General features: G+C 53.7%; 2 protein-coding genes across 7 annotated transcripts in view; one reads left to right on the top strand and one right to left on the bottom strand.

Annotated features, from left to right (window-relative positions):
* Nucleotides 1-8,032, top strand: part of LOC116953934 (calpain small subunit 1-like) — a 31,626-nt gene extending 23,594 nt beyond the window's left edge. For all 4 annotated transcript variants that reach the window (XM_032974263.2, XM_032974261.2, XM_032974262.2 and 1 more), the window contains 5 exons: nt 1,243-1,311; nt 3,823-3,901; nt 5,557-5,673; nt 6,464-6,522; nt 6,668-8,032. In XM_032974263.2, coding sequence (XP_032830154.1) covers nt 1,243-1,311; nt 3,823-3,901; nt 5,557-5,673; nt 6,464-6,522; nt 6,668-6,694 — 351 coding nt within the window. In that variant the 3' untranslated portion in view covers nt 6,695-8,032. The remainder of the gene's footprint in view (nt 1-1,242; nt 1,312-3,822; nt 3,902-5,556; nt 5,674-6,463; nt 6,523-6,667) is intronic.
* Nucleotides 8,033-8,199: 167 nt separating this feature from the next.
* The window catches only part of KPTN (kaptin, actin binding protein), a 44,160-nt gene continuing 24,650 nt past the window's right edge, over nt 8,200-27,709 (bottom strand). For 2 of the 3 annotated variants that reach the window (XM_076051999.1, XM_032974258.2), the window contains exons 2-14: nt 23,961-24,244; nt 23,509-23,591; nt 22,439-22,523; nt 21,110-21,164; nt 20,481-20,556; nt 19,111-19,184; nt 18,293-18,402; nt 17,848-17,913; nt 17,052-17,133; nt 13,868-14,003; nt 12,627-12,821; nt 10,708-10,858; nt 8,200-9,094 (exon numbers count right to left, since the gene is read on the bottom strand). In XM_076051999.1, the coding sequence (XP_075908114.1) occupies nt 10,718-10,858; nt 12,627-12,821; nt 13,868-14,003; nt 17,052-17,133; nt 17,848-17,913; nt 18,293-18,402; nt 19,111-19,184; nt 20,481-20,556; nt 21,110-21,164; nt 22,439-22,523; nt 23,509-23,591; nt 23,961-24,177 (1,320 nt within the window). In that variant the 5' untranslated portion in view covers nt 24,178-24,244 and the 3' untranslated portion in view covers nt 8,200-9,094; nt 10,708-10,717. Of the gene's footprint in view, nt 9,095-10,707; nt 10,859-12,626; nt 12,822-13,867; nt 14,004-17,051; nt 17,134-17,847; nt 17,914-18,292; nt 18,403-19,110; nt 19,185-20,480; nt 20,557-21,109; nt 21,165-22,438; nt 22,524-23,508; nt 23,592-23,960; nt 24,245-24,701; nt 24,810-27,709 lie in introns of those variants that run through there. The other variant, XM_032974257.2, reaches the window with a different exon arrangement.

Below are 27,709 nucleotides of genomic sequence, written 5' to 3'. Positions count from 1 at the left end.
ACACAATGACACAACAGCACTATACAACACAACACAATGACACGACAACACGACACAACATATGACAACACATGACAGTATGACACAACACAACAACACATGGCAGCACAACACAATATAATACAACACGTGACACGAAACAACAACATGACACAACCACCCGTGACAATACAGGACATGACAAGGCAGCAACACGGCATGACACGTACACACGTACACATGGACACACGGACACACGGACACACGTACACACGGACACAGGTGCACACGGACACAGGTGCACACGGACACAGGTGCACACGTACACACGGACACACGTACACACAACCACACAAGTACACACGAACACACGAACACACGTACACACGTACACACGGACACACGAACACACGTACACACGGACACACGTACACACGGACACATGTACACACGACCACACCAATACACCAACACGTACACACGTATACACCAATACACCAACACACGTACGCACGTACACACGTATACACCAATACACCAACACCCGTACACACAACCACACGTACACACGACTACACAAACACAAGAACACACGTACACACAACCACATGTACACACGTACACACGACCACACAAACACAAGTACACAAACACAAGTACACGAACACACGTACACACAAACACAAATACACAGGAACACACGTACACACGAACACACATACACAAGAACACATATACACAAGAACACACGTACACACGAACACACGTACACACGACCACACAAACACAAATACACGTACACACGAACACACGACCACACCAATACACCAACACGCAGACACGCGAACACACGTACACGCGTACACACGTACACGCGTACACACGAACACACGAACACGCGTACACACGAACATGCGTACACGCGTACACACGGACACATGTACACACGGACACATGTACACACGACCACACAAACACAAGTACACAAACACACGTACACATGTACACACGTACACACGAACATACGAACACACGTACACACGAACCCACGACCACACCATAACACCAACACACGTACACACGAACACACGTACACACGAACACACGACCACACCATAACACCAACACACGTACACACGAACACACGACCACACCATAACACCAACACACGTACACACGAACCGTGGCCCTCAGCAAGGGCGGCTCCCTCTGCGTGTCCCCGACACGGAGGTCGTGAAGCCGATGACCCTTGACCCGTCGCAGTCGGACGGCACGGGGAAGCTGGGCTACGAGGAGTTCAAGATCCTGTGGAACAAAGTCAAGTCCTGGCAGGTGTGTGTGAGAGTGATGTGTGTGTGTGTGGTGTGTGTGTGATGTGTGTGATGTGTGTGTGTTGTGTGTGTTGTGTGTGATGTGTGTGTGAGAGTGATGTGTGTGAGTGATGTGTGTGTGTGAGAGTGATGTGTGTGTGTGAGTGATGTGTGTGTTGTTTGTGTGTGTGATGTGTGTGGTGTGTGTGTGGAACAAGGTCAAGTCCTGGCAGGTGTGTGTGAGAGTGATGTGTGTGTGTGTGAGTGATGTGTGTGTGAGAGTGATGTGTGTGTTTGATGTGTGTGATGTGCGTGTGTGTGATGTGTGATGTGTGTGTTGTGTGTGTGTGAGTGATGTGTGTGTTGTGTGTGTGATGTGTGTGGTGTGTGTGTGGAACAAGGCCAAGTCCTGGCAGGTGTGTGTGAGTGTTGTGTGTGTGTGTGTTATGTGTGTGTGTGAGAGTGATGTGTGTGATGTGTGGTGTGTGTGTGGTGTGCGTGATGTGTGGTGTGTGTGATGTGTGTGTGTGAGAGTGATGTGAGAGTGATGTGAGAGTGATGTGTGAGTGATGTGTGTGTGATGTGTGTGTGTGAGTGATGTGTGTGTGTGAGTGATGTGTGAGTGATGTGTGTGTGTGTGATGTGTGTGTGTGAGTGATGTGTGTGTGTGTGAGTGATGTGTGTGTATGGAGGAGCGGTAGTGCAGCGGTTATAGCGCTGCGCTACGAACCCGGCGACCCGAGTTCGATTGCCACACAAGGCCGATGTCAGGGAAATATTAAAAACCGGTCCTGGGCCTCCTCTAGGTCGACTCAGCCTTAAACGAGTATCCGGTGCAGCGTGTGTCCGGCTTTTTGAGCGGACGCTCTCGGGTAGATTTTGATTGCTGCAAAATCCCATCAGCGGTGGCGCGGTGGAGCGGACTACACTCCGACGTTTGTCTGTGGGCCCAGAGACGTTGGGAACAATGGAGTTGAGTGAGTTTAGATTAGAGACGGAACCACGGCAGAAATCCTTTGGGGGGGGGGGGAGGGGGAAGGGGGGGGTCCCTTCGTCGCTGACGGAAGGGACAAGACGACAGCGATGGTCAACTAAACTTTATTTTATTTTACCAGGCAAGGCCCCACTGAGCTCCGTAGATATTTTTCAAAAGCGACCCAATAGCCATCACAAATGATAGCTCAACCACGTGGCTTGTCGTCGTGTGGAAATTTATAGCAGCAGCAGCAAAATAGTCTTAAACCGCGTGACGTTGATTCTAAATGGGGAAGGGAAATACCGGAGAACCCGGATAAAAATCCACGCGACCACGGGGAGAGAGACACACCGCAAACTCCAAATACACAGCAGGTTGGGATTGAACCCGCGACCTCCTGTATACCAGGCGAGGGAGTTAACAGCTCCTAGCCACCGTGATGATGCTGAGAGAGAGAGACACGCAAACTCCAAATACACAGCAGGTTGGGATTGAACCCACGATCTCCTGTATACCAGGCGAGGGAGTTAACAGCTCCTAGCCACCGTGGCGCCCCTGCCGATGAGTCTCCGGTGGCTCGGGTGGGGCCAAGCGTCGGGAAAGGGCTCGGAATCTCAACCGGCTCAGCCGGCCACTCACGCCCGGCAAGGCGCGGCACCGCCTCGGGGAAGAGCAAGAGAATGTGTGACTGGGTGTGTGTAAATGTGTGTGAATGTGTGTAAATGTGTGTGTTTAAATGTGTGTGAAAGTGTGTGTGTGAATGTGTGAATGTGTGTGTGAAAGTGTGTATGTGAAAGCGTGTGAAAGTGTGCGTGTGAATGTGTGTGTAAATGTGTGAATGTGTTTGTGTGAATGTGTGTGCGTGTGAATGTGTGTGTGTAAATGTGTGTGTGTGTGAATGTGTCTGTGTAAATGTGGGGAGCGATAGTGTAGCGGTTAGCGCGCTGCGCTATGAACCTGGCGACCCGGGTTCGATTCCCGCTCACGGCCAACACCAGTGACGATTATCTGAACCGGTCCCGGGCCTCCCCTAGGTCGACTCAGCCTCAAATGAGTACCTGGTGCGGTGTGTAAACATTGCCACTAGGGAGATAAAGGCGGTCGGGCGTGGTGCTGGCCACCCACCCCCTCGTGTACCGTTCCGGCCTTCATAGGTGCTCGCTAACAGCACTTGCCCCAACAGTCTGTCAAGGCTATACGGGGGATCTTTTTGTGTAAATGTGTGTGTGTGAATGTGTGTGTGTGTAAATGTGTATTGAATGTGCTTGTGTATGTATACATACCCCTTCGGGAGCGGTGGTGCAGTGGTTATTGCACTGCACTACTCACTGCCCACATCAGTGACGATTATCTTAACCGGTCCTGGGCCTCCCGCAGGTAGACTCAGCTTCAAATGAGTACCTGGTACGGTGTGTAAACATCGCCACTGGGGAGACAAAGGCGGCCGGGCGTGGTGCTGGCCACCCACCCCCTCGTGTGCCGTTCCGGCCTTCATAGGTGCTTCTCGCTAACAGCACTTGCCCCAACAGTCGATACGGGGAATCTTTGTCTTTGCAGAACATATACAAGCAGTACGATGCAGATCGCAGTGGCTCAATGTCCGCCTCTGAGCTGGGACCAGCACTGGATAGTGCAGGTAACCACACACACCTACACAGGTAACCACACACACCTACACAGGTAACCACACACACAGCAGCACCTACACAGGTAACCACACACACAGCAGCACCTACACAGGTAACCACACACACCTACACAGGTAACCACACACACCTACACAGGTAACCACACACACCTACACAGGTAACCACACACACCTACACAGGTAACCACACACACCTACACAGGTAACCACACACACCTACACAGATAACTTCACACACCTACACAGATAACCACACACACCTACACAGGTAACCACATACAGCAGCACCTACACAGATAACTTCACACACCTACACAGGTAACCACACACACCTACACAGGTAACCACACACACCTACACAGGTAACCACACACACCTACACAGGTAACCACACACACCTACACAGGTAACCACACACACCTACACAGGTAACCACACACACCTACACAGGTAACCACACACACCTACACAGATAACTTCACACACCTACACAGATAACCACACACACCTACACAGGTAACCACATACAGCAGCACCTACACAGATAACTTCACACACCTACACAGGTAACCACACACACCTACACAGGTAACCACACACACATACACAGGTAACCACACACACCTACACAGGTAACCACATACAGCAGCACCTACACAGATAACTTCACACACCTACACAGGTAACCACACACACCTACACAGGTAACCACACACACCTACACAGATAACCACACACACATACACAGGTAACCACACACACACCTACACAGGTAACCACACACACCTACACAGGTAACCACACACACCTACACAGGTAACCACACACACATACACAGGTAACCACACACACCTACACAGGTAAACACACACACACACCTACACAGGTAACCACACACACCTACACAGGTAAACACACACACCTCCACAGGTAACCACACACACCTACACAGGTAACCACACACACCTACACAGGTAACCACACACACAGCAGCACCTACACAGGTAACCACACACACCTACACAGGTAACCACACACACCTACACAGGTAACCACACACACCTACACAGGTAACCACACACACCTACACAGGTAACCACACACACAGCAGCACCTACACAGGTAACCACACACACCTACACAGGTAACCACACACACCTACACAGGTAACCACACACACCTACACAGGTAACCACACACACCTACACAGGTAAACACACACAGCAGCAGCAACACCCGCACATACAGCGGGTAGCCTGTAACAGACTTGGGGCACGTGCTGTTAGCGAGCACCTATGAAGGCCGGAATGGCACACGAGGGGGTGGGTGGCCAGCACCACGCCCGGCCGCCTTTGTCTCCCCAGTGGCGATGTTTACACACCGCACCAGGTACTCATTTAAGGCTGAGTCGCCCTAGGGGAGGCCCGGGACCGGTTCACATAATCGTCACCGGAAGTCGGCTGTGAGCGGGAATCGAACTCGGGTCGCCGGGGTGCGTAGCGCAGCGTGGCGCTAACCACTACACTACCGCCCCCCGCAGGTGACATGGACGCGAGCAAGCACACGCACGCACACGCACACGCACGCACACACGCACACACACAGACAACCGTGATCTCCCACACGGCCGTCGTGTTTCCCAGGCTTCAAGCTGAACGAGCAGCTGCTGCGCGTCGTCACGCTCCGCTACGCGGACGACGACGGCACCGTCGACTTCGACAACTTCATCTGCTGCCTCGTTCGCCTGGAGGCCATGTTCCGTACGTACGCGCAGACACGGAAGGAGCCGACCCCCCTCTCCCACGTGTAAGCCTCGACACACTGTTGGGGGCGAGTGCCGATAACGGGCGCACGTGAAGGCGGGCACGTACGTGTGTGTGTTCACACGAAGACCATGCGTACGGTTGGCTACATATGGTGCGAAAGAAGTTCAACATACAGATTATACATAGACTAACACTACCCATAGACTAACACTTCCCATAGACTAACACTACCCATAGACTAACACTTCCCATAGACTCAACACTTCCCATAGACTAACACTTCCCATGGACTAACACTGCCCATAGACTCAACACTGCACACAGACTCAACACTGCCCATAGACTCAACACTACCCATAGACTCAACACTGCCCATAATCAACACTGCACCATAGACTCAACACTGCCCATAGACTCAACACTGCCCATAGACTCAACACTACCCATAGACTCAACAATGCCCATAATCAACACTGCCCATAGACTCAACACTGCCCATAGACTCAACACTACCCACAGACTCAACACTGCACACAGACTCAACACTGCCCATAGACTCAACACTACCCATAGACTCAACACTGCCCATAATCAACACTGCCCATAGTCAACACTGCCCATAGACTCAACACTGCCCATAGACTCAACACTGCCCCCTAGCATGCATGCTGTGACGTCACCACGGCGATTCACCCGGGCCGGGTGCATCAGTTCACAAACTCGCGGACCCTGGCTCTCACCTCCCCCCCCCCTCCCCCACCACCGCCACGTGTTTGTGCCGCAGGCGCCTTCCAAGCCTACAACCGGGACGGGGACGGCACCATCAAGCTGAACGTGCTCGAGGTGAGACGAGAGGCCACCGCCGGACAAACGCACGCACACAGAGCGAGCGGTGTTGTTGTGGTGCGGCCGTCGGGAGTGGACGCGTTCACCTCTTTAAGTCGCCCGTCGTGTTGCCCTCCCCACCCCTCCCCACCCCGCCCCACAGTGGCTGCAGCTGACCATGTACGCCTGATCGGCGGGCCTCGTCGGCCAGCGGAGGATGAATAGGGGGGCAGCAACATGGCCGCCAGGGTCATCGCCGCGCTCGGCTGCGGTGCCTGCTCCGTGCTGGGGGTGTTGGGTTGAGGGACGATGTGTTTTGGGGTGTGCGTGGGTGTGTGTGTGTGGGTATGTTAAGCGTGTAATGATTCACCGGCTCAATCGATTCCGGTACGTGTGAAAACGTACTTCGAATGATAATTTACAGCTCCTGTTGTCAATCCACTGCTGGGTGAAGGCCCCTCCCTGCATCGTGTCATGGGGGATGGTTTGACCATACTTCACCTTGCTGGTGAGGGCCGGTTGGTGATGGCGGGGCCCGGCGGGACTAGTTCGGATATCACTCGTCCTCCGATGCTGGCCGTGGCTTTGAGTCGTATAAAATTATAATCGTGTGTTACAGGCCGTTACCGCTCGTCGTACCAAATAAAACAATGAAGCCAAGAGTTAGACGACACAAACTAGAAGAGAGAAAAAATTATCGATTCTTGAATCGAAAATCATTTGAGGCCGAGTCAACCTAGGGGAGGCCCAGGACCGGTGGGCAAGCGAATCGTGACAATCCCTGGCGTGGGTGCGGGAGTGAAAAGCTCGACAATCGGTTTTCTGGACGTATCACCAGAACGCGGAGCGGCAGCAAAAAATGAGCGACGCTTTCCAAAGAAAAGCTGCTGGACCTCTTCCCTTGGCGATGGGGAAAGATAAAAACAAAGATAACCACCACCCTGATAATCTTTATAAATCACCCGTTCAACGTGCGAGGCTCACCTCCCCAGGAGGGCGTGTGTGCGTGCGTTGCCTTGCTGGCTGTGTGCTCAGCCTCCGAGGATGCTCTTTCTGCCGCTTCAAACTCCAACTCGTCACCACCTCCCTGCCTCTCCGCACCCGACGCAGACCTCCCTCAATCGGCCACAAGGAGACAATTGCGTCGTTCCACCCCCTTTCCCGTTCCCAATGACGTAGTCGGTGGGTACGGTCATCAGTTTTTCTTCCAGTTCCATTCCATAAAGTATAAAATAAACTGTCGGCACAGAGGCTGCAAGCAGGGCCACCCGGGAGGGCGCGTGGCACGGTTTTTTTGACGCCGGCTATCGTAGAGTGGCGGCGATTTTGCAGTTGGTGGTGTGGTTAGTGATGGTGAGGTGGGAGAGGTGGGGTATGGTTTGTGGTGAGCCACTTGAGTGGCTGTGTGGTGGTGAGCCACGTGATTCATGGCGAGTGGGGGTGGGGGGGTGGTCAGTGGTTGGTGGTCGAGTGGACTGTGGTTGTGGTGAATAAAAGGTGGCGGCCGCACTGGCCGTGACGGACCGTGGACGTTTCTTTCCGTGTCTTCTGGCCACTGCAGCCGTGCGAGACTGCCAGATCGACCTCCCCTGTTATCCGGCGGCCCCATCCGGCTACAAAAATTCCTTTCATCCGCAGACCGACAACTCCGATTGTAAACTTTCACACGGACAACAGGAGTGACCACAGAGCGAATTCATCCACCGATTGTGCGCATTTATTTCTAGGCCACGAGACACCTTGGGCTAGGTGGTCTCCCAAGATGCGCAGAAAGTATCCAATTTATCGGTGTTTGTCCCCAGATATTAGGAGGCCCCCTAAGCCTTAAATCGCCCCCGAATTCGTCACCCACGAATTCCGTCGCCGTCAAGATCCCGGAAGCGAAGTGGGGACGAGTCTGGATAGAGGATGATGGGGCTCCCAGCATGTGCAACAGGGTTGCTTTAGACATGGGGGGAGGGCCTCATCCAGCAGTGGATAGACACAAGAAGGCTCTGTGCTTGTTACTTTTGGAGTCCCGTTCACGGGTGGGGGTGGATTTTAGGATCTAGCAGAGAAGAGTTTTACGTTTCAAGGTTTTTTTTCGGGTTAGATCGCGTAAATATTAATGTGCCGTTAAACCCGCCACCCACCCGACAAAGCCCATTACCGAGGCTTGTCACGGAAACAAAACGTGCCAATTAGTTTACTGCGGCACACCGGTTGTGCGTTGTGGAGTAAAACGGACGACGTTTACAATTCCAGCATGACGATTCGCTGGCGATTACCACGACCGGCACCATGGGGGCGACTTGCGAAGAAGTCGTCCTCCCGCTTGGGTCGTCAAGAAGAGTTCTGACCGCAGTCTAGGAATGAATCGCGCCCAAAGACAAAGGAAGTTGCAAGAGCTGGTCCGGCCCACGCGCGAGCCCCCGGCTGCGGTGGCCGGCTGGCGGTTGCGTCTCACGCCCGGTTCACGACATGCCGTGCCGGCGACGCTGCCAACGAAGGCCGGCGACCGCCGAGATCCTGGGGGTCAACGTCCGCGTTTCGGGCACCCTTGGTTAAGCCGTCGTTCTCGAGTGCGGCGCAAGTCGATGGTCACCAGCGACTGCGGTACAAACAACGACGACAACAAAACACTGTTAGCGAGCGCCGATGACGACCAGTACAGTGCCCGTGATGAGGGGGGAGTGGCGTGACCAGCACTGTACACAGATCGCCTTTCCGTCTCCTCAGTGCTGATGTTCACACAACACGAGGTGCCAGGGTGGGCATGAGATGTTAACTCCCTTGCCTGGTATGCAGGAGGTCGTGGGTTCGATCCCAACCCTGACGCCCGCTGCTGTAGATTTGTAGTTTGCGATAGCCGGGTCCCTTCTGTAAGAGAGCTACGTAGCTCAGTGGGGCTTTAACCTGGTAAAATCTAAAGAGTTTTGCTGAAGTCAAACTCGGGCCCGGTTCAGATATTGTTTATCACCGATGTTGGCAGTGACATAAACCACTGTGCTACTGCTTACTATAAACACACACACAAAGCTACACAAAGCTACACAAAGCTACACAGGCGCGAACACAACGGGCACGTGCAAAGCGACGATCGTCCCTGAGACTTTTGGGGCAATCGACGTTAGCGGGCACCTCTTTGAGGCGTTCACAGCGCACGAGAGGGTCGCGTAGACAACCGATAATGGTCATCTAAACGGCACTCGTGCCAGGCTAGGTGCACTCGAGGCGGCCACGTAAAAGGGTCGCACGCACGCAGCGCATCCTCTTCCCACGCACGGGTTTGATGTCCCGCCACGTCCGGTCTCCTCAACGAGCGACCGTTGACCAACTCGCGACACGCGTCTTAACAACGGGACGTGGTGACTCACCGGCGTTGCCCAAGACGAAGGCGGAAAAGCGCGCACGCGGGACAACGGAGAGACGAGCGTGGTGGGAGTTTACATGCGGAGAGAGAGAGTGGAAGAGGAGGCAATGGATCCGAGAATGACTTCGATTGAAACGAGGGAAGAAAAGTCAGCCGGGGGCTTGGTGCGATGTGGGAGAGGAGAAACGGAGTGGACGCACCAGGAACTTCTCTCGCGACCGTACGTAGCCAACCGTGATGAAGTCGGAGAGAGTGGGCAGCCAAAGCGACGGAACACACCAGGGGAGATGGGAGATGTGGGAGACGGGAGATGAGAGATGAGGTGGATCGTTACCCAGCAGTATGAGAGAGGTGGGCGATGGCTCGGGGAGGGGAAAGCTTTCTGTCCTGACGACGACGAGTGGACGGAATCCAGACGATGTCGGTTGTAATTACAGGTGACATGTCGTGCTCAGAATTTAAATGTTGTGGCTTTGCTCCCCAACACACCGGTGTGCTGTACTAGTATACTACACGATACACTACACTATACACTACACTACACACTACACTATAATTGTAAATGTTGTGGGTTTACTCTCCAACACACTGGTGTGCTGTACTAGTATACTACACTATACACTACACTATACACTACACTACACTATACACTACACTACACACTGCACTATGATTGTAAATGTTGTGGCTTGGCTCTCCAACACACCGGTGTGCTGTGTCGGGTGGTGGCGGGTTTAACGACACATTTCTATATTTACGCGATCAAACCCAAAAAAATAAAACCTCTATTATGGACGATATTGATCGCAAAAGCCCCCTGCTAGGTGTAAAACCGAATCCGCCGGCGTTACCGTGTGCTCCTCATGGCGACGTCTCGGCGGCCGCGTCTCCGCAGCCCCCTTCGTCGCGTGGCCCACGACCTCCGATCTTCGCGGCCTCCTCCGCCGACCCCAACGCCTGCAGGCGGCTCAGCAGGATGTCGGCGGCCTTCTCCAGGTCAAACTGGGGGGGGGGAGGGGGGGGGGGACACGGGATAGCTACACCAAACTATTTTTAAAAAGATTATAACCAGGAAAGGCCCACCGAGTTGGAAAGACTTCTGGACTTCAGTAGGGTTCTTCATCATCGTCGTCGTCGTCGTCATCATCGTCATGAGTGACAATTTAGCCACCGTTGGATGATGGCCTCTCCATTTTGTCTTCCTCCCTTGTGGTCCTTTGACGCCGCAATCCATCTCGCTCCTCCTTGCACCACGACAAACTATTCAAATATTTTTTATTTTATTTTACCAGGTAAGGCCCACTGAGCTCTACAGCTCTTCTCTTTTTATTTTCAGAAGCAACCCTGGCCACAAACGACAGCTCCACGAAGCCGAAACGCCCCGAAACGCCCCGAAACGCCCCGAAACGCCCCGAAACGCCCCGAAACGCCCCGAAACGCCCCGAAACGCCCTGAAACGCCCTGAAACGCACGTTTCTCAAGCGAGGCGGAGGGAACGGGACGCGGGGGTTCGGCAAAGCGGCCGCCCCGCGTGGCCGTAACGGCGGAGCGGAAAGCAGAGAGGAGCGCCCGGTCCCCGACTCCACGGGTCACACCGGGCTCGCGACTTCACTTTCACACGGCCCCGTGGCGCGGTCCCGGCTCCACGGGCCACACCGGGCTAGCCGCGCGAGACCCGCTCACGACATTTATCCATCCGCGGCAAGCATCTTCGGCCGCACCGAAATCAGGTCCCGTTGCTCTACCGCCCCCCCCCCCCACCCCAACCCCACCCTGCACCGTTCCCGTTCTGCTGTAAATGTGTACCGGTGCCTGCTTTATTGACGGCGATATTGGCACGTGAAAATGAAGATTGACCGATCGACTAGAGGGGGGGGGGGATATTCTCTCGCGTCCACGCTCTCGGTCACTGCTGGATCGGGGTTCCCGTCGCTCGCTCCCCCCACCGCCCACCATCCCACACCCTCAGTAACTGGGCACCTCCCTTGGGGGAAAGCACAAAATAATTTTAATAAATTGACCGGGAACGATCGCCGGCGAGCGGCTCGAGCGAAGCGCCGGGTCCTGGATCACCAATCGCCCCGATCCACAAATACGAATTGGGAGACGCCAACGGCGAAGCCACTCCGCCACTCCCGACGCGCTCGTGGGGCCCTGACCACCCGAATGTGAAACTGCAGTCTCGTCGTTGCGGCTCTCTGCGTCTAACATCACGGGTCGGCCGTACGAGAGAGAGAGAGAGAGAGAGGAAGAATGAAAGATGTCACCCCGACTGCTCGAGGAGCAATCCCGCCAAGCGCTCCGGCCTGGACCCCGAGAGCAGAGTTCCAACTTCGTGCCGAATCTGCGCTCTGCGCAGGCGTCTCTCGCTTGCTGGGAGCGTGAGAGCGAGAGAAGGTCCATAATAGAGGCTTTTGGGTTCGATCGCGTAGATATATAAAAAAAATGTGTCTGTAAACTCGCCACCACCCAACACAGCCAACTGGTAAGGTTTGTCACGTAAACAGAGCGTGGCCAATTCGTCACTAGCTCAGCACACAGGTTGTGTGTTGGAAAGTAAACCCACGACAACGTTTACAATTCGAGTAGCCGCGACGTTTTCGCCGCCGGTAATTACAACAGTGACGAGCGGCGGCAGCAGCATCATCAGGTGGACATCCAGACAGTTGTGGAGACATCCTCCTGCTCGCTTCACGAAAGCCTCCGTGTCAAACAGAGAGAGACGGGGGGGGGGGGGGGGCGGGGGGGGGGGCTCTGAGGCTGGCGCCACCTGCAAGACGTGCAGACCCTTGATGGTGACGGCGAGGAGATCACGCAGCCCGTCGCGCGTCACGTCCACCAGGGCCAGCGCCAGCAGGGGCCCCGGGAACCAGCGGCGCCAGGCTAGGTTCCACTCGCGCCCGCCCGCCCCGCTGACGCCAGCCTTGCCGCCGCCGCCGCCGCTCTCCTTGAAGCAGAGAAGCTCCTGTGGACGGCGAGACGGGGGGAGAGGGAGAGGGCAGAGAGAGGGCAGAGAGAGAAGGAGGAGAGAGAGCGAGGGGAAAGAGACAGAGAGGGGAGAGAGGGGGGAGAGAGAGAGGGCAGAGAGTGAAGGAGGAGAGAGAGCGAGGGGGGAGAGAGAGAAAAGGAGGAGAGCGAGGGGAAAGAGACAGAGAGGGGAGAGAGAGGGGGGAGAGAGAGAGGGGAGAGAGAGAGATAAAGGTTTAGGTTTAATTTTGGCAAAAGGTAAAACCCATGGGGCAAATTCATGCTCATTTACGATGCGGACCTGTTACCAGTATGGAAGAGAGAGAGGGATGGGAAAGACGCGGGGGGGGGGGGGAGAAGGGAGAGAAATGGGAGAGGAGGTGAGAGCAGTGGAGAGGGAAGAGGGAGAGAGAGAGAAAAGAGACGGAGAGAGAGGAGAGCACAGACGAGATGGATAGAGACGAGAGAGTGGGGAGAGGGAGCGGGGAATGCGATAAAGGGAGGGATGTCTTAAAAGCTACCACATTTCTGGGGGGCTCAACCGAGGCACATGGCAGCACCCTCTGCCAGCCCCATCCGTTGCCCGTATCACGAGGTCGAGCTGGAGGCCAAAACATTTAACACCGCTGCGTCGCCGGGTTCGTAGCGCAGCGCACCAACTGTTGCACTGACGCTCCCCGCCCCCTGTGCTACCCACAAAACAAAGATCCCCCATGTAGCCTTAACAGACTGTTGGGGCAAGTGCTGTTAGCGAGCACCTATGAAGGGGGTGGGTGGCCAACACCACGCCCGGCCGCCTTTGTCTCCCCAGTGGCGATGTTTACACACCTCACCCAGGTGCTCATTTGAGGCCGAGTCGACCTAGGGGAAGTCCAGGACCGGTTCAGATAATCGTCACCGGTATTGGCTGTGAGCGGGAATCGAACCCGGGTCGCCAGGTTCGTAGCGCTAACCGCTACACTACCGCTCCCCACACAGACACACAGACACACACACACGCCCCCCCCCCCCACACTCCCCCCCCCCACGCACACCCCCCCCCACCTGCCCGTAGGTGCCCAGCAGGATCTCGTCCTGGCCGTCGCAGTCGACGTCACAAACGAGCGCGCACAGCACGCTGTCGTAGCGGTCACTGCCCGGCAGCACCGCCTGGTCGCTCAGTCCCCGCACCAGCACGTCCCTGGCAGTGCCACCGCAACAGCAGCAGCAGCACACCACAGCAGCAGCAGCACACCACAGCAGCAGCACACCACAGCAGCAGCAGCACACCGCAGCGACAGCAGCAGCACACCGCAGCGACAGCAGCAGCACACCACAGCGACAGCAGCAGCACACCGCAGCAGCAGCAGCACACCACCACCACAGCAGCAGCACACCGGCCCAGCCACAAGATTTTTTGACGGCGGAGCCCAACGGGACAATATGGATGAGATGGGCGATGCAAATGAAACAGCACAGACGAGACTGAATAGAGATGGCAAGAGATAGACAGTACACACGTGATGGACAGTACAACCAAGACAGTACACACGTGGCAGACAGTACAACCAAGACAGTACACACGTGGCAGTCAGTACAGCTGAGACAGTACCCACGAGGCAGACGGCAATGCAAGCCAGACGTAACAAATCTCAGGGAGACAAACCGATGGAGGCGAGACAAATCAAACGAACCAGACGGTAACATCTCTGTGCAGTTTGCCGTTCTCGGTGTGCCCTGTGTGTGATGTCTCTGTGTGTGTGTGATGTCCCTCTGTGTGATGTCCCTCTGTGTGTGATGTTCCTCTGTGTGTGATGTCCCTCTCTGTGTGTGATGTCTCTCTGTGTGTGATGTCTCTCTGTGTGTGATGTCTCTCTGTGTGTGATGTCTCTCTCTGTGTGTGATGCCCCTCTGTGTGTGATGTCCCTCTGTGTGTGATGTCCCTCTGTGTGTGATGTCCCTCTCTGTGTGTGATGTCTCTCTGTGTGTGATGTCTCTCTGTGTGTGATGTCCCTCTGTGTGTGATGTCTCTCTGTGTGTGATGTCTCTCTCTGTGTGTGATGTCCCTCTGTGTGTGATGTCCCGCTGTGTGTGATGTCCCTCTGTGTGTGATGTCCCTCTGTGTGTGATGTCCCTCTGTGTGTGATGTCTCTCTGTGTGTGATGTCCCTCTGTGTGTGATGTCCCTCTGTGTGTGATGTCCCTCGCTGTGTGTGATGTCCCTCTGTGTGTGATGTCCCTCTGTGTGTGATGTCCCTCTGTGTGTGATGTCTCTCTCTGTGTGTGATGTCTCGCTGTGTGTGATGTCCCTCTGTGTGTGATGTCCCTCTGTGTGTGATGTCCCTCTGTGTGTGATGTCCCTCTGTGTGTGATGTCTCTCTGTGTGTGATGTCTCTCTGTGTGTGATGTCCCTCTCTATGTGTGATGTCCCTCGCTGTGTGTGATGTCCCTCGCTGTGTGTGATGTCCCTCGCTGTGTGTGATGTCCCTCTGTGTGTGATGTCTCTCTGTGTGTGATGTCTCTCTCTGTGTGTGATGTCTCTCTGTGTGTGATGTCCCTCTGTGTGTGATGTCCCTCTCTGTGTGTGATGACTCTCTGTGTGTGATGTCTCTCTCTGTGTGTGATGTCTCTCTGTGTGTGATGTTCCTCGCTGTGTGTGATGTCCCTCGCTGTGTGTGATGTCCCTCTGTGTGTGATGTCCCTCTGTGTGTGATGTCTCTCTGTGTGTGATGTCCCTCTCTGTGTGTGATGACTCTCTGTGTGTGATGTCTCTCTCTGTGTGTGATGTCTCTCTGTGTGTGATGTTCCTCGCTGTGTGTGATGTCCCTCGCTGTGTGTGATGTCCCTCTGTGTGTGATGTCCCTCTGTGTGTGATGTCCCTCTGTGTGTGATGTCTCTCTCTGTGTGTGATGTCCCTCTGTGTGTGATGTCTCTCTCTGTGTGATGTCTCACTGTGTGTGATGTCCCTCTGTGTGTGATGTCCCTCTGTGTGTGATGTCCCTCTGTGTGTGATGACTCTCTGTGTGTGATGTCTCTCTGTGTGTGATGTCCCTCTGTGTGTGATGTCCCTCTGTGTGTGATGTCTTTCTGTGTGTGATGTCTCTCGCTGTGTGTGATGTCCCTCTGTGTGTGATGTCTCTCTGTGTGTGATGTCTCTCTGTGTGTGATGTCTGTCGCTGTGTGTGATGTCCCTCTGTGTGTGATGTCCCTCTGTGTGTGATGTCCCTCTGTGTGTGATGTCCCTCTGTGTGTGATGTCCCTCGCTGTGTGTGATGTCCCTCTGTGTGTGATGTCCCTCGCTGTGTGTGTGATGTCCCTCTCTGTGTGATGTCCCTCTGTGTGTGATGTCCCTCTGTGTGTGATGTCCCTCTGTGTGTGATGTCCCTCTGTGTGTGATGTCCCTCTCTGTGTGATGTCCCTCTCTGTGTGATGTCCCTCTCTGTGTGATGTCCCTCTGTGTGATGTCCCTCTGTGTGTGTGATGTCCCTCTGTGTGTGATGTCCCTCGCTGTGTGTGATGTTCCTCTGTGTGTGATGTCCCTCTGTGTGTGATGTTCCTCTGTGTGTGATGTCCCTCGCTGTGTGTGATGTCCCTCTGTGTGTGATGTCCCTCGCTGTGTGTGTGATGTCCCTCTCTGTGTGATGTCCCTCTGTGTGTGATGTCCCTCTGTGTGTGATGTCCCTCTGTGTGTGATGTCCCTCTGTGTGTGATGTCCCTCTCTGTGTGATGTCCCTCTCTGTGTGATGTCCCTCTCTGTGTGATGTCCCTCTGTGTGATGTCCCTCTGTGTGTGTGATGTCCCTCTGTGTGTGATGTCCCTCGCTGTGTGTGATGTTCCTCTGTGTGTGATGTCCCTCTGTGTGTGATGTCTCTCTGTGTGTGATGTCCCTCTGTGTGTGTGATGTCCCTCTGTGTGTGATGTCCCTGGCTGTGTGTGATGTCCCTCTGTGTGTGGTTTATGCCATTTTCACCTGACGACGAGCGCTTGTGTTGCGTTCGAAACGTCGTGATTTATTTTAATTAAATTTGATTTCTACATACGTGACTTTACCGAAAGAACCAATGAGTACAGACGGTAACGAGCAAAACAGAGGGTGCAGAGCTGTATAAACGAGACGTTACGAGACGCTCGACGACGGAGTGCACACACAAGGAGGTGGTGGTGGTGGTGGGGGGGACGGCGGTGGTGGCGGACGCACACCTGTACACACCTGTACACACCTGTACACACCTGTACACACCTGTACACACCTGTACACGACGCTCGTCTCGATGGCGCTCGCTACCAGCAGGTGGAAGGAAGGCAGCTCGTCAGCGGCCTCGCCGTGCGGATCTGCTCACGCGGGGACGCAAGCGGAGACCGGGTGCGTCAGCATGGCCCAGCGGGAGTGCGTTCCCACTTCTGTACGTACGCACGTAGAACTTATTTCGCGCCGTACGTAGCCAACCGCGCTAATCGGAGGTGCGGCGGTGGGGAGGTTCGAGGGTCGAGATCGACAGGCCGCCCCGGTTAACACTGCGGGCGTGCTGATGTCATCGAGACGCGGCGTCGTCCGGCTTCACGACGGACGTTAAAGGTCCCGCGGCGGTCATCCGAAACGAGGAGGCCATCGTGTGCCTGCGTCACGGTCCAAAATTTACCAAACTTGGAAGAAGAAAAAAAGCGACAGCCGCACATTGCTCAACGGGGATTTACGCTCCCTACTGGCACCACCGTACCCGTCTGCGAAACGTGACGTGTCTGCGTTTGGCCCCGCACTATACGAACGGCACGAAGTGTAATAAATCATTTATCATCATCCATTACGGACACTCGCGAATACTTGTTTACGGTGAGCCGTGCATACGGTGGGCTGTGACTGCGTGCATTTGCGTGCGGTTGCAAAAAGTCGCATGCGGTTTTATGCGGTTGTTTGCGGTTGCAAGCGGTTGTGTGCGGTTGTGTGCAGTTGCGTGCGGTTGCGTGAGGTTGCAAGCGGTTGCAAGCGATTGCGTGCGGTTGCAAGCGGTTGCGTGCGGTTGCAAGCGGTTGTGTGCGCTCGTTTACCCGTGGGAAAGATCTGCACGTGGCTCACGGGTCCGTCCTGTTGCACGCTCCACCGCTGCAGCACGGCTGCACACGGCACGCACACACACACAGAAGAGGTTGCTTGCTGGTGGTTGCGCGCATGCAATTTGTTTGCCGTCTCTACAAAGGTGCAATAGTCCCGATACAAACACACACGCTCGCATGGTCTGAATAAGTCCCCGTGTGTGTCTCCGTGTGCCTCTCCGTGTGTGTCTGCCCGTATGTCCGTGTCCATCCTGTGTGTCCGTGTGTCTACACCTGTCTCCCCCCCCGTGTGTCCCTGCGCGTCTCCCCGTGTGTCTTTCTCCGTCTCGCCCTGCCTCCCTGTCTATATTCCATCTCTTGCCCGTGTGTGCCCTCCCCCACCCCCCCCCCCCCCCGGTCTCCCGAATGGCATCCCACGACGTGTCTCCCCGGGACGCACTCCGAGAGCTCAGCTGGACGAGAGCGAGGGACACGGCTCCGTTCTGACTCCCGACGGCCGTGAGCCTCCGCTTCCCACACGGCAGCGCCAGCACCTGCAGCCACTGCACGCTGCGGAGACAAAGACCTCCCCCCATGTCAGCCCAGGGGCGCCGCGGTGGCGAGATGTTAACTGCCTCGCCTGGTATGCAAGGAGGTCGTCGGTTGTATATTTGAAGTTTGCATGTTCTTCCAGTGGTCGCGTGGAATTTTATCCGGGCCGTCCGGTTTTTCCTCTCCACATTTAGAATCAACGTACTTTTTAGAGTATTTGGTTGCTATACATTTCCACGCGATAAGCCACTTCGTTGGGCTATCATTTGTGGCCAGATTGCTTCTGAAAAAGAGCTATGTAGCTCAGTGGGTCTTACCTGGTAAAATAAAAATAGATTTGTTTAGTTTAGCCTTCAACAGACTATTGGGGCAGGTGCCGTTAGTGAGCAGCATGGCACATGAGGGGGTGGGTGGCCAAAACCACGCCCGACCGCCTTTGTCTCCCTAGTAGCGATATTTACTACACACCATGACAGGTATTCATTTGAGGCCGAGCCGACCTGGGGAAGGCCCAGGACCGGTTCAGATAATCGCCACCGGTTGTTGGCCGTGAGCGGGAATCCAACTCGGTTCGCCAGGTTCGTAGCGCAGCGTAGCACTAACCATTGCACACACAGGCACACGCACCAGCTTGTTAAAGCTGGCGCCTGTGATGCTCACAGCGTTGTTCAAACCCAGGATTATCAGCGGTACTTACTCAGCGTCTCTGACACTGCCGTCACTCACTTGCCGCTGAGCTGAGTGAGCTCCGGGAAGAACGTCTCCACGGCAACCTCCTCAAACTGATGCTGGGTACCGCTCTGCCGTCACAGGAAGCAAAATCGGGGGACGAGCGGCGTTTGCCGAGACGCCGCCGCAGCCACGGACGCAACCGAAAGACCAACGGAACGTCTCCTCGCCGCGTTGGCAAAAGACCGGGGCACATTCGGTTTCTCTCTTAAAACCCCACGGTCGTAGATTTGAGACAAGTGCGCGCATGTCACCAAGGGTTTATTTTTTTCTATGCGTGCGTCAGCCGCCACCGTGGACACCCGTACGTGTCCGTAGTTTCATTTGAAATCGTTTTTTTTTGGGGTTGGATCGCGTAAATATATAAATGTTGTGTCGTTGAACCCGCCACCACCCGACACAGCCAACCAGTAAGGTTTGTCTCGTAAACAGAACGTGCCAATTCGTCACCAGTACAGCACTAGTGTATAGTGTAGTGTATAGTAGTGTATAGTGTAGTATACTAGTACAGCACACCGGTTGTCGTGTTGGAGAGCCAAGCCACGACATTTACAATCTGAGAACGACGTGTCGCCAGTAATTACAACCAGCTTCATCAGGCGACAGCCAGATTTGTGGAGAAGTCCACGTGTTTCCTTCCTTATATAGAGGCGTGGATGTGGTGAAGACACTTGTGCGCCCTTCTTACGCGAAGTTGGGGGGGGAGGCGGGGATTAATGAGTCAACGCGCATTATGCGAGCCTATTGTTCTTGAACTTCCTGTCGATTGTGTGCACTAAAATAGCCGTAATCCCTATTGAAGTATGGTGGCCAGTATAGGCGTGCATGATTCGCTTCCAAGCAGCACTAAGGCTGTAGCTATCCGAAAGGTTAAAAAAAAACATTTATTTCTCTCAATTTCGATAGATTTTCTATTTAGTCTTGGCCAGTAGTAACTAGTTTTGCGCAGAACTTCAACATGATAAAAATCAATTGAGTGTCCTTGTTGGCACGCGTGTTCTGCTACTGCCGACAGTTGTATTTGAGAGTACAGTAAAACCTTGGATTGCGAGCATATTCGTTCCGGGAAACGTGTTTGTAATCCAAGGCACTCGTATATCAAAGCACTCGTATATCAGTTGTGATCACGTGACGCTTGGCAGACAAAGCGTATACGTACTACTCGTATTGCAAGACCTCGCTCGTTTATCAAATTAATATTTATTTAAAAATTTTGCTCATCTTGCAAAACACTCACAGACCAAGGTATTCGCAATCCAAGGTTTTACTGTAATAGGTATTCCTTTGGTGTTCTTTTAGTCTCGTGCTGATCATTCGTCCTGTCTGCCCAACATTTGACGGGGTTGATCCAGGTGACATCTCGATACCTCTTTGTAGACGTGGACACACATGTCATGTCCACTCAGCAGGAACACGGTCTCGCTCGTGGGCCCATCCTGAACCCTGTGTGAACACAAACACGCACAAAAACAAAGAGAAATATCCCCTGTGTAGCCTTAACATACTGTAGGGGCAAGCGCTGTTAGCGAGCACCTATGAAGGCCGGCACGGCATACGAGGGGGGTGGGTGGCCAGCGCCACGCCCCCGCCGCCTTTTTCTCCCCAATGCTGAGGTTTACACACCGCACCAGGTATTCATTTGAGGCTGAATCGACCTAGGGGAGGCCCAGAAACGGTACAGATAATCGTCACCGGTGTTGGCCGTGAGCGGGATTCCAACTCGGGTTTCCAGGTTAGTGTGCTAGTCGCAAACCACTACCCACAGAAGAACACACACGTATATATATAAATGCAAATGCAGACACGCATGGACAGGAGGTGAGTGAGTGAGGTTTGGTGGGTGAGGTGGGGTTGGTGAGATAGTTGGGTGTAGTGGGGAAGGTGTGAGGGGTCACGGGTGAAGCGAGTTCGTTGGTTGGTCGTGAGAGTGGGATGCGGCAAGGTGAATGTGTGTCTGTATGCGTGGTGGTGTCACTTGCGTGGTGGTGTCACTCACTCGGTGTGGCACAGCTGGAAAGGGATGAACTGCAGCTCCAGGTTTAGGCAGCTCTCTGCGGGTTCACGGGGAGACAAGGGGGACAGGCGGAGACACATGGGAGACACGCAAGCGAGGCTCAGGAGAACATACGGAAACTTGTGGAGACAGGGGGGTATAGGGAAATGCAGGGAGACGGGGAGACAGGCAGGGGGACACGGGGTAGATCCAAAGAGTCAGGACACAAGAGACACAGGATACAGGACACGGGGAGACACAGAAACATAGGAGGATGTTGGGGGGGGGGGGGTAAACACAGAGAGACAGGGGGACACGGGATGACACGGGAAGACAGCGCAACATAGTGGAGACGTATGGAGACAGCATTGGACCTCCCTTGCCAGTATCAAAGTATAAGAATTTGTTTTTACCCTTTCTGGCAATAAAACAGGATGTGTTAAGATGTTCAAACACCAAACGGAAACTTTTTGCAAGGGAATAATTTCTGCAGTAACCACACACGGTACTTGTGGTGAACAAGCTGATTGGTCTACAGCTGTTTGCCTTTAGGCGTTGTTCTCTGGTTGAGACGAGGCCCTGAAGAAGGCTGCCGTCTCTGGCGTAGACCAATCAGCTTCAAAGACAATGCCCATGGTATTACCAGAGCATGTTCACCGCAAGTACTGTGTGTGGTGAACACGATTCCTTGCAAACGTTTTTTTTCTGTTTGGTGTTTGGACATCTCAACATCCCCTGTTTCGTTGCCAGAAAGGGTAAAAAAGATCAAGATTAAAAACTATTCTTATGCATGTCTAGTGCCGACAAGACTTGGAGGCACTTCTTTATTAACGAGCACCATCGGGATTCACACACTTCATATTTAGTCCGTATATTATAGGCGACGCTACTCAGCGAGGACAGTTGGTAGGCTGCCTGATTGGCGGCGCCCCGAGATGGCAGAGACGGAGGTGACGACGAGAAGAACGGTGAAGACCACGAGAAGAATTAACGGCGGCGATGGTCTTCGACAGCACGACGGGGATCCCACTCCAACGACAACCCCGAGGTCCCCCACAGGGGCCCCTTTTATACTGCCAGCGCAGCCTGGCTCCGCCCCCGGGCACGCCCCCTTTCTGGAACCTACCAGCGGGTTCCTGGTGGGCCCCTTCTGTGACCTTTCCCCTCTCGTGTGTATCCTGGCCTGCTGACGTCAGGGCTGCCGTACGCCGCAGATCCCATTTTTCTGCCAGCAGGCAGCGCTATGCCACTACACATGGAGCCACGCTCGGTGTCTCTGTTGGAGGGGGGGGGGGTCACCGCCTTCCCCGTGCCGGTCAGTGCAGGACTCACGGGCAATGGAGTCAAGATTGTACTCGGAGCCCGGCTCGTAGTCACAGTAGATGTTTAGGAAGGGACTCGCCTTGTCTCCCGAGTCCTGCGGGAGGAAACAGAGGGACAGAGACACAGGTCCAAACCGATTAGTGCGACCAAGGCGCTTGAAGTGACGGACGAATATCGTCTGTGGGCAGTTTCCGATGTAACTGTCTATTAACTCTATTTTACCAGGTAAGGCCCACTGAGCTATGTAGCTCTTTTCTTAGAAGCAACCTAGCCACAATTGATAGCTCAATGAAGTGGCGTATCATAATGGAAATATACAGGGTAGTTCAAAAAAAATGTTAACACTTACATGGGACTATCGTTTTTAATGTGACATATAGTGTAACATGAATACAAATGTAATGTTAATAGCTTCAAAAACTCAAAGAGTCTCCCACTTGTTTGCCATCATTGTCAACGCGTGCCTGGGATCTTCTCCAGGTGGTTCCCAGAGCCCAGAGGCAGCAGCACATTTCTTGTGGAATTGTTGCAAATTCTAAGAAGTGTTAACATTTTTTTAAGCACCCTGGAAAGCAACACAAATCCAAATATACAGCAGGCGTGAGGATCGGGATCAAACCAACGACCTTCTGTAAACCAGGTGAGGTATTTAACATCTCCTAGCCACCGTGGTGCCCAAACGGCAGGCCTCATGTGGCTCAGCGGTCGTGCAAGGCACGGATTTAAAAACCCGGGTTTTGTTGGATAGGGGGTTCCCTCATCTGCCCTGCTTGGGCTGTGATTTCCCCTTGCATTCAAAGGAACCCATGAACCCCTCGTTGATTCCATGGGTCAACAATACCCCTTTGAGGGTCCCTCGAAAACGAGTCTTGGAATCCCATGGAAGCTATGTCTGGCAACAAACGTATATACATATCGTAACCTAACGTAAAAATTTGAGGACGTTTTCGTCACGGTACGAAATAAATCCCGCGGGCCCATCTCGTCCCACGGGTCGCCGGAGGTTCCCCTCCACCCCCCGCCCCCCCACCTTCCCGCTTTAGGTTAACCCTGAAGGGCGCGTGCGGGGGAGCAGACACCTTGATGAAGGTGATTCCGATGACGAGGCCACTTCTGGGCGCGGGTTTGCAGAACGCGTCGATCGACACGATCTCAGCGTCCACTGGGGGAACAAGGCACGTTGACGTTACCCGTGACCGTCATCGTCCAGTGGAACCGTCAACATCGTCAATAGCTAGCAGGCCCTGGACTGGCCAAAGGTGCAGTCTATGGGGCAAATGCCCGGTGGGGGCCGGTCCGTTACGAGGGCCGGTGGGCCGGCTTCTGTAGGTAAAATTGCAAATGTGATCAGCGTGGTACAATAATAAAAAAAAACAATTGTTTAAAAATATTTGTAATCCCCCCAGGCAGATCCCGGCCTCCACTTAGCTCGTACCGAGTATGGAGGTGCAGGGCACCTCCCTCAGACCCCTCCACCCTGACACTCTCACCCTGACCCTGAGACCCCTTAGGCAGATCCCCCGGCTCGTACCGGGTATGTAGGTGAAGTGCACCTCCCTGGCCACGGCACGCAGGCGGCCCGGCGTGCCGACCCTCTCATACCGCAGGGACAGCAGCTTGCCCTTGAGGGCCGCCACTAGGGCCTCTGGGCCCGCGGCCGGCGTGCGGAACGCGGCCAGCCCGTAGACGTTACTCTGCGATGCCAGCCGCGTGAAGTTGTCCTCCGAGAACGGACACGGCCTCGCCATGGCAACGTCGCCCCGGGGAACCCGCGCCTGCCACGCCGCACTTTGAGCGCCAGAAGCTCCTTCGTGACTACCGCAAACAACAACAACAACAAAAGCAGCAACGGTTCACATTTAGCGTCTAAATGTTCGGCCAAAGATCTCTATGGGAGTCTGTGGGTATCTACGTGAGTCTGTGTCTCTATGGGAGTATATGTCTATGCGTCCCTATGTGAGTCTATGTCTCGATGTGAGTCTATGTCTCTATGGGAATCTGTGGGTCTCTACGCGAGTATATGTCTCTATGTGAGTCTATGGGTCTCTATGTGAATGTCTCTATGGGAATCTGTGGGTCTCTATGTGAGTCTGTGGGTCTCTCTGTGAGTCTATGTCTCTATGGGGATCTGTGGGTCTCTAAGCGAGTCTATGTCTCTATGTGAGTCTATGGGTCTCTATGTATGTCTCTACGTGAGTCTGTGGGTCTCAACGTGAGTCTATGCCTCTCATCAATGTATTTCTCGTAACATTCTCTCGTCACTTGACCTCACAACTTCAATGTCTCCCTCTCTCGGCGCAGAAGTCGTGCAGAGTTACAGATGTGGCTGGCGGAATGGCCAAACATCGCGGATATCAAGTTCGCGAATAACGAGGCAAAGCCCCACTGACACTCGTACAGATCCCATAGACTCGCAAACGATACACAGCAGAATCCATGCCTGAAGCAGGCCTTACAACACTGGATGTTTACTAGCACTGCCCTCTGCTGGCCACCACGCGTGTATGTATGTAGAATGTTGAGTCTATGGGCAGTGTTGAATCTATGGGTAATGGTAGTCTATGGGCAGTGTTGAGTCTGTGGGCAGTGTTGAGTCTGTGGGCAGTGTTGAGTCTGTGGGCAGTGTTGAGTCTGTGGGCAGTGTTGAGTCTGTGGGCAGTGTTGAGTCTATGGGCAGTTTTGAGTCTATGGGCAGTGTTGAGTCTATGGGCAGTGTTGAGTCTATGGGTAGTGTTGAGACTATGGGTAGTGTTGGGTCTATGGGCAGTGTTGGGTCTATGGGCAGTGTTGAGTCTATGGGTAGTGTTGGGTCTATGGGCAGTGATGGGTCTATGGGCAGTGTTGAGTCTATGGGTAGTGCTGAGTCTATGGGCAGTGTTGGGTCTATGGGCAGTGTTGAGTCTATGGGTAGTGTTGAGTCTGTGGGCAGTGTTGAGTCTGTGGGCAGTGTTGAGTCTATGGGAAGTGTTTAGTCTATGGGCAGTGTTGAGTCTATGGGCAGTGTTGAGTCTATGGGCAGTGTTGAGTCTATGGGTAGTGTTGAGTCTATGGGTAGTGTTGGGTCTATGGGCAGTGTTGGGTCTATGGGCAGTGTTGAGTCTATGGGCAGTGTTGAGTCTATGGGCAGTGTTGAGTCTATGGGTAGTGTTGAGTCTCTGGGTAGTGTTGAGTCTATGGGTAGTGTTGAGTCTATGGGTAGTGTTGAGTCTATGGGTAGTGTTGAGTCTATGGGTAGTGTTGAGTCTATGGTGCAGTGTTGAGTCTATGGGCAGTGTTGAGTCTGTGGGCAGTGCTGAGTCTATGGGTAGTGTTGAGTCTATGGGCAGTGTTGAGTCTATGGGCAGTGTTGAGTCTATGGGCAGTGCTGAGTCTATGGTGCAGTGTTGAGTCTATGGGCAGTGCTGAGTCTATGGGTAGTGTTGAGTCTCTGGGTAGTGTTGAGTCTATGGGCAGTGTTGGGTCTATGGGCAGTGTTGAGTCTATGGGCAGTGTTGGGTCTATGGTCAGTGTTGGGTCTATGGGCAGTATTGAGTCTATGGGTAGTGCTGAGTCTATGGGCAGTGTTGGGTCTATGGGCAGTGTTGAGTCTATGGGCAGTGTTGAGTCTATGGGTAGTGTTGGGTCTATGGGCAGTGTTGGGTCTACAGGCAGTGTTGAGTCTATGGGTAGTGTTGAGTCTATGGGTAGTGTTGGGTCTATGGGCAGTGTTGGGTCTATAGGCAGTGTTGAGTCTATGGGCAGTGTTGAGTCTATGGGTAGTGTTGAGTCTATGGGTAGTGTTGAGTCTATGGGTAGTGTTGAGTCTATGGTGCAGTGTTGAGTCTATGGGCAGTGTTGAGTCTGTGGGCAGTGCTGAGTCTATGGGTAGTGTTGAGTCTATGGGCAGTGTTGAGTCTATGGGCAGTGTTGAGTCTATGGGCAGTGCTGAGTCTATGGTGCAGTGTTGAGTCTATGGGCAGTGCTGAGTCTATGGGCAGTGTTGAGTATATGGACAGTGTTGAGTCTATGGTGCAGTGTTGAGTCTATGGGCAGTGTTGAGTCTATGGGTAGTGTTGAGTCTATGGGCAGTGTTGAGTCTATGGGCAGTGTTGAGTCTATGGGCAGTGTTGAGTCTATGGGCAGTGTTGAGTCTGTGGGCAGTGCTGAGTCTATGGGTAGTGTTGAGTCTATGGGCAGTGTTGAGTCTATGGGCAGTGTTGAGTCTATGGGCAGTGCTGAGTCTATGGTGCAGTGTTGAGTCTATGGGCAGTGCTGAGTCTATGGGCAGTGTTGAGTCTATGGGTAGTGTTGAGTCAATAGTGCAGTGTTGAGTCTATGGGCAGTGTTGAGTCTATGGGTAGTGTTGAGTCTATGGGCAGTGTTGAGTCTATGGGCAGTGTTGAGTCTATGGGTAGTGTTGAGTCTATGGGCAGTGTTGAATCTATGGGTAATGGTAGTCTATGGGCAGTGTTGAGTCTGTGGGCCGTGTTCAGTCTGTGGGCAGTGTTCAGTCTGTGGGCAGTGTTGAGTCTGTGGGCAGTGTTGAGTCTGTGGGCAGTGTTGAGTCTATGGGCAGTGTTGAGTCTATGGGCAGTGTTGAGTCTATGGGCAGTGTTGAGTCTATGGGTAGTGTTGAGTCTATGGGTAGTGTTGGGTCTATGGGAAGTGTTGGGTCTATGGGCAGTGTTGAGTCTATGGGTAGTGTTGAGTCTGTGGGCAGTGTTGAGTCTGTGGGCAGTGTTGAGTCTATGGGAAGTGTTGAGTCTATGGGCAGTGTTGAGTCTATGGGCAGTGTTGAGTCTATGGGTAGTGTTGAGTCTATGGGTAGTGTTGGGTCTATGGGCAGTGTTGGGTCTATGGGCAGTGTTGAGTCTATGGGCAGTGTTGAGTCTATGGGCAGTGTTGAGTCTATGGGCAGTGTTGAGTGTATGGGTAGTGTTGAGTCTATGGGCAGTGTTGGGTCTATGGGCAGTGTTGAGTCTATGGGCAGTGTTGGGTCTATGGTCAGTGTTGGGTCTATGGGCAGTGTTGAGTCTATGGGTAGTGCTGAGTCTATGGGCAGTGTTGAGTCTATGGGCAGTGTTGAGTCTATGGGTAGTGTTGGGTCTATGGGTAGTGTTGGGTCTATGGGCAGTGTTGGGTCTATGGGCAGTGTTGAATCTATGGGCAGTGTTGAGTCTATGGGTAGTGTTGAGTCTATGGGTAGTGTTGAGTCTATGGGTAGTGTTGAGTCTATGGGCAGTGCTGAGTCTATGGTGCAGTGTTGAGTCTATGGGCAGTGCTGAGTCTATGGGCAGTGTT

The sequence above is a fragment of the Petromyzon marinus genome, chromosome 53 (assembly GCF_048934315.1).
Source record: "Petromyzon marinus isolate PM22_M1 ecotype Great Lakes invasive population chromosome 53, UKy_Petmar_22M1.pri1.0, whole genome shotgun sequence".
Lineage (NCBI taxonomy): Eukaryota > Metazoa > Chordata > Hyperoartia > Petromyzontiformes > Petromyzontidae > Petromyzon > Petromyzon marinus.
This window is presented reverse-complemented; position numbering and strand designations above follow the sequence as displayed.